The sequence below is a fragment of the Rhinatrema bivittatum genome, chromosome 15, assembly GCF_901001135.1.
Source record: "Rhinatrema bivittatum chromosome 15, aRhiBiv1.1, whole genome shotgun sequence".
In the NCBI taxonomy this organism is placed as follows: domain Eukaryota; kingdom Metazoa; phylum Chordata; class Amphibia; order Gymnophiona; family Rhinatrematidae; genus Rhinatrema; species Rhinatrema bivittatum.
In genome coordinates, this window is record NC_042629.1 from 46,861,751 (window position 1) to 46,873,132 (window position 11,382).

Consider the following 11,382-nt stretch of genomic DNA (forward strand, 5'->3'; position numbering starts at 1 on the left):
CATTTTAGACTCTTCTTACCAAGCAGACCCTCATTTTACAGGCAGAGGCATGAGAAAAGTTCAAAACTTTATAAACCTCTATGCGATATGAGCTAAGTCCACCACCTTTTGTCATAACGCTTCTGAACATCTTGTGTAGTCAGTTCATCACGTTCCCCCTGCCCAAATTATTTAGGTCTGTAGGAACGGGTGCGTAACTATGTGCCAGGTCAGTGATTTCTGTAACAAAGGTCCCAATTTACCTTAAATACAAGGGGGCCAATATTTAAATATAGCCGGCTATGCAAGTTACCCAGATAAGCTTTATCCAGCTAACTTACACGGAATATTCAGTGGCATACCCAGATAAGTATTAAAGTTATCCGGATAAACTTATCCATCTAACTTTAGATCTGCTGTGGGGAACATTGAACTTATCCTGTTAACTTAACTGATTAAGTCTGAATATCACTACTTATCGGGCTAAGGTAGCTGGATAAGTAGCATCACCTGGTATGCCCACTGCATGCTCACTGACTATCCGACTAACTACTTAGCTGGATAAGAGATATAGCCAGATATTCAGCGGCAGCCACTTAGCCAGATAAGTCTGACTTCTCTGGATAAGTAGCTTTTGAATAAGGACCTCAAGATGTACAAATCACACTCTCTCCCCCTGCTCTGAGCAGCCACACCAACCATGTGAAGAGCAGCTCAGGCCGTCAGCAGCTGTCCAAGTGCTTTTTTTACTTCTACACTCACCTCCTGTGCTCTGACGAAGATCTTGGTGCTGAGAGTTCAAGACTGGACGAAGGCCACAGGATGATCATCTAATGGAGCACTGCAAGAAGGGAAAAGTATGAGGCACAAAGGGATGTGAGCCCAGGTGAACCTGCTTGGACACCCTGGCAGTGCTGCTGCGTCCGATCTCGAAGTGCTTTCTCTAAATGTTGGATCTACTTTACAGGGAAGATGCGGAAGGAGGAGCAGCCGGAAGAGATGACGGAGGAAGAGCTGAACAGATATGTACAAGAACTGCAGAAACACCAGGTTTGAAACGGTTTTCTTTAATCCTTCTCTATCCTTTCCCGACTTCCTTTCATTGGACCTCACTCTACTGATAGCAGTCAAAGGGGGGGGGGGGGGGTCATCCCACCAGAATATCAGAAACCATTTCCCTTTCTTAGAGTGACTGCTTGCCCTCATCCCCAGTGGAGACCCTTGGGGAATGTCCCACTTTGTACATTATGACCAGGGGCGGATTCCCGATGACGACCGGCCCGGGGATTCGCCAGCCCGGGAGATACCACGTGGTCTGCCGAGCGCGGCTCTGTCACAGCTGCGCTCAGCAGACCACGTGACTAGAGCGACCGGGGGATGCCCAATCCCGATAGGCCAATCCACCCCTGATTATGACGGTAACTTTCAAAGCGCTGCACGCATTCATCGTCCTACACCCAGGGACGCAGCTATTCCTGTGCATATGCGCCCATGTTATAAAATAGCCTGGCCGTGCGCACACATGCGCTCAATTTGAAGTGGGCACGCACAAATCCCACTTCTACCATGTAAGCGTGCGGGGGGGGGGGGCGTTTAAAAGGGATGCTTACTGATGCCATTGCCACTAAACCAGTTTGTTCCCAGTTCATCCAGTTAAGGGACAGATCTTCCAAATTAAATGCCGGACACTACTACATGGGGGGGGGGGGGTTTTCTGTCTGGGAAGATCGAACCTCCTGGTCACCCCCCCCCAACTCCTCTTTTTATATAATTATGTTATATACTCTCTTCCCCTCTTTTCCTCCCCCCCCAGACCCCTCTACCTGGAGTAGCCTTAACTCAGTTGGCAACTTTAAACATGGCCTGTCCATGGCCAAAGACTAGTCCGTCCCCCAAGGACCGCGCCCGGATCCACCCTTGCCTTGAGGTGGCTGCTCTGAAGGTCGGAGGTACCACCTCCTCTAAAAGCTGCTGCTTTGGATGTCTGCAAGGAGATAATCTTCTCCCTCTATCTCCTTCTCCTCTTTCCCCTTTTTCTCTTTTATCCTTTTTTGGTTCTGGGGAAGGATTTAGGACTTACCTCAAGGCCTTGAGGTAAGATCTAATTGTACCATTCCTCTTCATCCTGCCAGACCAGCCTTCGCAGTGGGATCGACATCCCAGCTGGGAAAGTCCTAAGGCTAGTTCCAGGACTCCTGTCGCGAATCTGCCGTCTCTTCTTTCCTGCAGCTGCAGCCTGTAATGCTTCATGAATGTGTGCACCGAGGCCCACGTGGCTGCCTTACAGATGTCCACAGGGGCCACCAACCTGAATTCTGCCCTGGAGGACTGCGCCCTTGTTGAGTGCGCCCTCAGGCCCCGCGGTACCTCTTTGCCGCTCACTACATTTGTCGAGGCAATTGCTTCCCTGATTCATCTTGCGATTGGGGTCTTGGAGGCTGCCTCCCCTTTGTGGGCTCCTGAATACAGGACAAATAGTTTGTTTGACTTCCTGAATTTGTTTGCAACCTTCAGATACCTCTGGAGGACCCTTCTAATGTCCAGAAAAAGAGTAGCTCCTTCCTCTCCCCTTTACAGTCCACCTTTCTGAACCCTGGCAGAGAGATCAGCTGACTAAGGTGGAACTTAGACACCACCTTGGGGAGGAAGAAAGGAACTGGTCTCAATGTCACCTTTTCCTTTGAGAAGGAGGGAGATGGTTCTCAGCACGATAGGGCTTGTATCTCCAATTTTTTCTGGCCGAGCATATGGCCACTAGGAAGGCTGTCTTCCAGGTGAGGTCCCTTAGCTGGACATTTTGCAAGCACTCTCAGCACCGAGTTCAGATCGCATGCTGGCACTACCAGTTAGCAGGCCTTATGTGGTTCGCCCTCCCATAGGAAGTGGACATTGTCTCTCAGAGATGCCACCGATGAGCCTTTAATCTGCCCTCTGAAGTAGGCGATAGCTGCTACCTGAACTCTGAGCAAGTTTACCACCAGGCCCTTGTCCAAGCCGTCTTGTAGAAACTGCAGTATTGCTGCCGTGCTTGCCTTGCCTGCTGCAATGTTTCTTCAAGAGCACCACTGCTGAAAAAGCCTCCAGGTCCTCGCATATGCCACTGAGGTTGATTTTTTTTCTGTGCCGTCAGGAGTGTGGCTATTATATTCGTGGCGTAGCCTCTTTCCTTGAACCTTTCCCTCTCAATATCCATGCCGTAAGAGAGAATTGTACTGGGTCTTCCATTTTGATTGGCCCCTGGTGCAGGAGGCCCTTCCATGCTTAATCTGCTTAGATTCACGTACCACGGCTGTCTCGTCCAATCCAAAGTCACTAGGATTACTTGACCTTGGTGGCTTGCTACTCTTTTGAGAATTTTTCCCACCATAGGCCAGGTGGGGAAGACATAGAGAAGAACTCCTTCTGGCCACTGCTGGGCTAATGCATCGATACCCTTGGACCCATACTCTTTCCAACTGCTGAAAAAATTGGCTGGTTTGGCACTGAGTGACCATCCGTTGGAGCACTTTCCCCAATAGCTTCCACTCTCCTGGGTCCAATATTTGGCAGCTTAGGAAGACTGCTTGTGTGTTTTCTGCCCCTGCTATGAGGGCCACCACGATATCCTGCAGATGACGCTCTGCCCATGTCATTAGTCGGGCAATTTTCTATCCCCATCTGTGGGCTCCTGGTTCCTCCCTGCCTGTTGATGTGGCTATTGTTCTCACATTGTCCTAGAAGATCCGGCCTGGGTGACCTTTCACCCCAATCTGAAACGGATTAGGGCTAGGAGCGCCGCCCTGGTCTCCAACTTGTTTTTGGAGAAGTTCCTCCCCTGTTGTGACCAGATCCCTTGTGCCACCTGACCATTGTAGAGCACTCCCCAGCTCTTGCTGCTGGCATCTGTCATCAGTACGGCCCACTGGCGGGGTTTCAAACTGGAGCCTCTGGCTAGGTTGCCCTTCTCCTGCCACCAACTTAGGCCTTACTTTACATGCCATGGCAATGGCAGTTTCTGCTCGAAATCCAGTTCTTGCGGTGCTCTGCTTGCTAGGAGATACTGCTGCAGCGGTCTCATGTGTGCCTTTTGCCCAAGGCATTGCTTTGATGGCTGCATCCAAGCACTTGAATATAAGCTCTTGTCTTGGGCTGCCTGGTGGATATCAACCTGTTCACCTGCTGCTGCAGCCTGACTATCCTTCCTTCTGGAAGAACAGCATCCCTCTGCTTGTATTGAACAGTGTCCCGAGGAGCTGCATAGTTTGAGATGGGCAGAGATGGCTCTTCGTTTGTTTACTATCCACCCCAAGGCTTCTAGCTGTCATATGACCAATTCTGTTACTGCGACCTCTTCTTGCCTCGAGTCCGCTCTTATTAGCCAGTCGTCTAAATAAGAATGGACTCTGATTCCCTCCTTGCGCAGGGCGGCTTCTAGAACTACCAAGACCATCGTGAAGGTACGAGAGGCCATTGCCAGAGCAAAAGGTAGTGCCTGGAACTGAATGCGCAGATAGGCTTAAAGTAGGTCCAAGGAGGAGAGAAATTCACCCCTTCTTACTGCTGCCTTGACTGTCCCTAAGGACTCCATTCTGAAATGCGGGATTCTTAGTGCTTGGTTTACCTTCTTGAGGTCCAGTATTGGCCAGTAAGATCCGTCCTTTTTTGGCACTATGAAAAATATGGAGTATGTGCCTCTTCCTTTTTCCTGGCTGGGAACTGGGGTAATGGCTTTGCGATCTAACAGTTTGGGCACTGCTTCTTGAACTGCCTGCTTATTTGCTCTGCTGCAGGGCGAGGGGATGAACTATTCCCTTATGCTGCTCTTTAGTTTTGGGTAGTATCCTTCTCGGATCTTCTCGAAAACCCACCAATCTGATGTTACTAAGATCCACTCATGATAGAACTCCTTTAGTCTGCCCCTGGCCTGTGGCGGCTTTGAGTGGACCTTCAAACGTCATTATGCTTCCTTGGGGGGGATGACCCCTGTTTCCCGTGCCTTGTGAGCCACGTCTACCCCTCTCCCCCCCCCCCCCCCCCCTGAAAGGGCTGCTCAAGTGCTTTGCCTTCCCCACTGGGCTGAAATCTTGACCATTTGCCTGCTGGTGTCCCTGGGCTGCTGCCCATTGGCTGGAGCTTCCTATATGCGGGAAATGCTAGGCTTGATCGCCCGACCTGGGGGAGGGAAAAGATACCCAAGGAGGGCCCCTGACCCAGCCCAAGCGCTTCCCCGGGGAAAGCAACCTCAGGGAGGCTGTCGCCCCTGCCGAACCAGCTCCACCTACCGTCTGCTGGAGGCAGAGAACTCCTGACTCCTTCCCTACTGAACCAGCCTACATAGAAGAGGGCCTCAGTGAAGAGATCTGGAACTCTGCCTCCATCTGCTGGTAGGGGGACGAAACCCACTGTGATGATTGGTCTGGCAGGACGAAGAGGAAAAGAAAGTTGTTTTTATAGAGTACTGCAAGAAGAGTGAAAATATACCTACCTATTTACTTTTTCGGATAATAGAAGGACTAGGGGGCACATTTAAATCTAATCGGAGACAATTCTTTTTCACTCAACACACAATTAAGCTCTGGAATTTGTTGCCAGAGGATGTGGTTAGTGCAGTTAGTGAAGCTGGGTTCAAAAAAGGTTTGGATAAGTTCTTGGAGGAGAAGTCCATTAATTGCTGTTAATCAAGTTGACTTAGGGAATGGCCTCTGCTATTACTGGCATCAGTAGCTTGGGATCTACTTAGTGTTTGGGTACTTGCCAGGTACTCGTAGCCTGGATTGGCCACTGATGGAAACTGGATGCTGGGCTTGATGGACTCTTGGTCTGACCTAGTATGGCAATTTTCTATGTTCTTAACATTAACAAATAGAAGAGCCTGTAAGAAAAGAAAACTATTTGATAAAATGAATATTTTCAATGTGTTACTGAAATGTCAAAACTGTTTTGACATTTTTTAACAAACCAACTTGTTTTGCAACAATCCTTCCTGCCTGTTGGAAAAAATGTACTATCTCTGCAGAAATGAGAACAGAAATAAAATGTATTAATTTTAAAACAGATCTATTTATTGGTCTGAAATAATACAACTTTTCACATCAGGAAACCAAGCCTATCCCACCTGGTCTCAGTCCCTCCTCCCACCCTCCGGGAGAACCACACGTAATGTGGCTGCTGGCCCCCTTCCTTTTAAGTTTGTGGGAAATTGGTAGGACCACCCCTGTTCCATGAACCCCTCTTACGAAACAAGTTAACAGCAACATGAGCCGTTCTGTCAGAAACCCCATGTCCCCTTCTAATGAGTAACCCTTGCCATCCCATAGGTGATTTGGACTTCTAGGGTTGCCTTAGCATTTCACTAATATATGTATTTGTTTATTTATATCCATAGGAGACAGTTGAGAAGACCAAGAGAGTAAATACGAAGGAGATCTAGGCCAAAAAATGTCTTAGAAGAGGGACTCCCGGGGAATGCCATGGACAGGCACTCATGTTCCTCTTCCCATCAGTGCTGAGATGACTATGGGTTGCAGTCACCAAATCACAAATATTTACAATGTATAGCAATGTTTTATTTTGTTCTTTTTTTTTTGTAATAGAAAAGGGGGTTTGTAGAAACGGGCTTTTTAGCAAAACATTTATAAGATGTTTAAAGACTGTTGTATTCAGTGTTATGTTACTTTCCTGGAGGGTTGGTAGTAGGGAAGGAATGTTCTGTGATGGAATTTCTGGATCCTATGAAAGACAAACGAAGCAGTTGTGGTCTGATTGACATGTGCATTCCCCTTACCAGTGTTAGTAAACCACCTTAAATTAGTCCACCTTTAAAAGAAACACTTGCAGTGTCTGTTCAGCAACTGTATAAAGGGACAGATGAAGCTGTCAACTATGTTTTGAGAACGGAATCATTTTGCTGTTGGAGGAGGTGAAGCACTTTATATGGGGAGATATTTACAGGAGTCCCAGGCATCAGAAAAGACTGGAAGTTCAGGTCACAGAATTCCATGGATCCCCCTTGGGGAAGGGGCGGTCCAAACTGTTAATCACTTACGTTACTCCTTCCCCTCTCCGAGTCCTGGAAGAGAGGGTGGGGTTTTCCTCTTCCTCCACTAGGGAGGGATGTACCACATGTGCTGATCCCCGTTTCCAATATTTAGGGGATGGTGGTTAGCTTTGGTCTCCCTCAAGCTCATTCCACCTTGCTGGCTGTCTCCTAGCAAATCCTGCAAAGCATTAAGGGCTGGAATATACCTTTTTTTCCTGCCGAGTTCACCTAAGATCTTCTTTGACATTTCACAAAGGTGCTACGTTCCGATAGGACAAAAGATCCTTTTTTTTTTGTTTTAATGACCGATAATATTGTAACATTTATGCTTTTGTACTTCTAGGTAGCAGTAGCCTTTTCAATTGTTATTTAAACTGTTTTTAATCCCATGTGATGCATCTGACTCAATCCATACCTATGACTATATATAAAAAAATATATAGTAAGAATTGTAATTCTTTGGGTCCCCACCTGGAAAGCAGAAGGCACTGTGGCATGCTCCTTTTGGCTTGCTATACTTTTACAAAAGGAGCATGGCAGTTTGTGAAAGAGAGACAAATAACCCGATGCAGCACTCCCAAACCCTACTCCCCATTCGGTTGTCTTATGAACTTTAGCAGTAGATACAGTAATTATTGTAGGGCAGGTGTGGAAGACAGCTGAAAGGTAGGGTATCATGCACACCTTCCCTATTACCTATCGCAGCATAGTGCATAGTATTTTAATAAGGAAAATGAGAGGTGCCTTTTGTTTCACTCAGCAACATTATTTGAGAAGAGAGTGTGTGTCAATGGTAGGAAAACATCTGTTGCAATCTGAGTCCGAAGGTATTGTAGAAGCTGGCTGAGTTTAGAATTATAATGGGTGTCTCATGGGTTACCTGTAAGACTGAATACAAAAGAACTATTGTATTACTCAGAAATACTCCTCTGTGCAGTGGAAGAACTCCAAATACATCTGGGAAAAGCACTGTGTCAGAATCCTGATCTTCTTGTGGGTTGATTCTTGTTGGGTTTGTGAAGTGCAGATGTGAGAAGAAAGAACAACCTTGAGGAATCTGCATGGAATGTCTTCCTTATCCTCTCCTTGTGACTTGATAGTGACAGTGTTGAAGCCTTGGGCAGAAAAGCCTGACATTTCTTTTTGTTATAATAATAATAATAATAAAAAAAAAGTTACCCACCTTCTGGAATGGTTTTCATTTTAAAAGTGAATAGAATTAAACACAAAAGCTTCTAGTCTGTAAAATTCAGGGGTGTGCAGAAAAATCATATACAGAAGTAAATCTCTAGGAGACAGAGAGATACATCCTCTGAGCTGACCCAATTATCTTGTTGTAGCTTGAGAAAAATGATGCAAGCTCAATATTTCCAAATAGTCAGCCATTTCCCAAACTCAGGAATTTTGCAGAAGTCAAGATATTCAATCTTTTCCAATAACATCAATTGGCACCATCACTGATGGATTTCTCAACAATGTCCGCTTTTCTGTGGGTGCTGGAATTTCCCAGGCTGGAAGTTTTAGAAAGCAGGTTAGATAGTCAAACATTTTGTTTGAGATCATTTAGAGGCAAGGAATGCTGCCTGGAGCCAGTAGAGTGGTCTTTCTTGGTGACCTCTTGTGATCCATACAGCCAGGGCCAGATTTAGGAATAAGCTATCTAAATCAGTGGTTCTCAACCTTTTTCCCTTTGTGACACACCTGACAGACCACGCTCACATGTGTGACACATTGCTCATTACAATTCATGGCGGAAATAAAAAATAAAGGTCCAGTATTATTTTTATTGTTAAGAATGACACAAGGGAAAGAAAAGTATTCTGTCTGAACAGAAACTGCATAAATAATAAATATCCCATACCAAAACAGCACCAATTTCCATCACTCAAACAATAACCACCTTATCTAAGAAAAGGCAACACTGAAAATATTACCCCAGGCCTTAAGACACCAATACACCTCCTATTAGGAAAACGGACCAAGCCAGGCTGCTATAGAGCCCTACCCAGAAACTACACGCCAGCAGAATACTTCACCTCAGTCACATGTGCAGACCCTCACCTAACAAAGAATAAAGAGACCATAAAGCATAATTAGAAGCATGCAGACAAAAACTGAACTGGAAACTCCAACAAGCCAGAGAGACTGTATACAGTGTAACAAAGGAAAAAGAGAAACATTACCAGTCCTCAAAACATATCAAGAAATATAAAATCAACAGCAGTAAAACCAAACTAACAAAAAGAACAGGTTTCAAAATAGCTGATGAATGGAATATCTAAAAACTCATATCAAAAATTTCTAGAGACCAATAAAATATTTCAAAATAGCAGCCACAAAGACCCAATAATGAAAAATAAGGATAAAAAAATGCTTTGTTCTGCAGACCTGGGAATGTTTTGATATCCTGGTGCCCTCAGATTGTTTTGAATTAGCAGGAGGAGGGATGGTTTGCTTGCAACTTTCTCCTCTCTCTCACACTGGCTCTCAATCACACACATATACACATGCTTTTTCTCTCTCTTATATAGGCTCTTAATCATACACTTACATACATGCTGTCTCTTTCTCTCACACACAGACTCTTATTCACACACTTACACACATGCTCACTCATCTACACTGGCTCTCAATCACACAGACACACATGCTCTCTTACTTATACACACAGTCTCTTAATCATACATATACATGATCTCTCCCACTTACATGTCATGTTCTCAATCACACACACATTCTCTCTTTCACACAAACAGGTTTTCAATCACACACAGGCTCTCAATCATTCACTTACATACATGCTGTCTCACACACACAGGATCTCAAACACATATGCATGCTTTCTCACTCTCTCCCCCCACGGAACTAGCGACAGCAGCAGCAGCAGCCTCCTCCACTTCCAGCTCTCGCGGCCTCGAGAAAAGACTACCATCTGCTGCGGGGGCTGAGGTTGCTCCTCTTTTGCTCCATGCCGCGCTGCTCTTCTTCAGGCTGCGCCTCTCTTCTTCGGGCCAATGCTGCCTGCACTAGCATGGTCTCTTCTTCCCACACATGCGGTCGCTGCATACCACTTCCTCTTCCGGGTCGCAGGGGGACGAGAAGAAGAGACCATGCTGGTACTGCTGACTCCAGTTCTCCTGCTGTGTTCCGCCCAGACTGAGGATGAATTTCTATTTCGCTGGGGCAGGGGGAGCAGCGGGGGACCAGGAAGTATAGTGACATACCTGCGTGGGCTTAGCGACATACTGGTGTCACAGAGGGGGCATGCATGAATATGCATGAGATAGATTTGCATGCATTGAGACCTTCATTTCCAATGAGATTTTCAATGTTATAACAAAAAGGTGGAAAATGACTGTTATAACAAACAGGAGAAAAATCAGTGGGAAAATATTTTTTCTTTCACTTTTTTGTTATAACATTTAAATTCCCTAGGAAAATAAAATAAAAACTGAAAAGTCCCTACTTATGCATATTCATTAAGGATGTCCTGAAAACCTGATCTGTTGCTGCCCTCGAGGACTGAAAGAAAATACCATCGGTTTAGGACCTCAGCACGTCTTAATCCAGCCTGTAATTCTATTATTGTGTGGTTGAAGCTCGTGTGCAAACTCTGTGTGTTTTTGTGCTTTTTTCGTGTTTCACTAGTCTCTACAGGATGTGTGCCCTAAGGAAAGGCTGACTGAAAAATGCCATGTGTTAAGGAGGTAAACACTACGAGTGCAATGCCTCTGTCTGTATTATATTACAATCACAACCAGAGGCCCTATAGCAAATGTTTCCATCCAAAATTTATTAAATATATTCAAAACACATAACCACCTATTCTAATACATAGGAACTCTTATCTAGACGGTACATATATTAAAACATTGCCAATCATTCATTACCCTACATACTCACTACCCATACATACTCAAATCATCCATACATCACATAAAATCACCCAACATGATCATTAAATACACTGTATGGGTAGTGAGTATGTAGGGTAATGTTTTAATATATGTACCGTCTAGATAAGAGTTCCTATGTATTAGAATAGGTGGTTATATATTTTGAATATATTTAATAAATTTTGGATGGAAACATATTTGCTATAGGGCCTCTGGTTGTGATTGTAATGTGTTAAGGAGGGACAGGTTAATTTGACAGAATACCCTTTATTACACTGTGGTGACCACCTGGCCTCATTTCCTGTAAAGCGCCGATTAGTCATAGGGTAATGTTGAATGCCCTTTAAAAAAAAAAGAAAATAAAAATTAGGAAATACGAATACAATATGCCTTAGTCTGTAAAAATGTTTTGTACATTACAAAAACATCATTGCATGCATACACACATCTTCCATGTAACTGACTTGTGAAAGCTCTGCATTCAATGGA

At 45.1% G+C, this 11,382-nt stretch overlaps 1 protein-coding gene across 1 annotated transcript in view; it reads left to right on the top strand.

Moving 5' to 3' along the window:
- The window catches only part of FSTL1 (follistatin like 1), a 66,229-nt gene extending 58,045 nt beyond the window's left edge, over window positions 1-8,184 (top strand). The window contains exons 10-11 of the mRNA XM_029579273.1: window positions 947-1,029; window positions 6,344-8,184. Of these exons, the coding sequence (XP_029435133.1) occupies window positions 947-1,029; window positions 6,344-6,388 (128 nt within the window). The 3' untranslated portion in view covers window positions 6,389-8,184. The remainder of the gene's footprint in view (window positions 1-946; window positions 1,030-6,343) is intronic.
- Window positions 8,185-11,382: the final 3,198 nt, after the last annotated feature.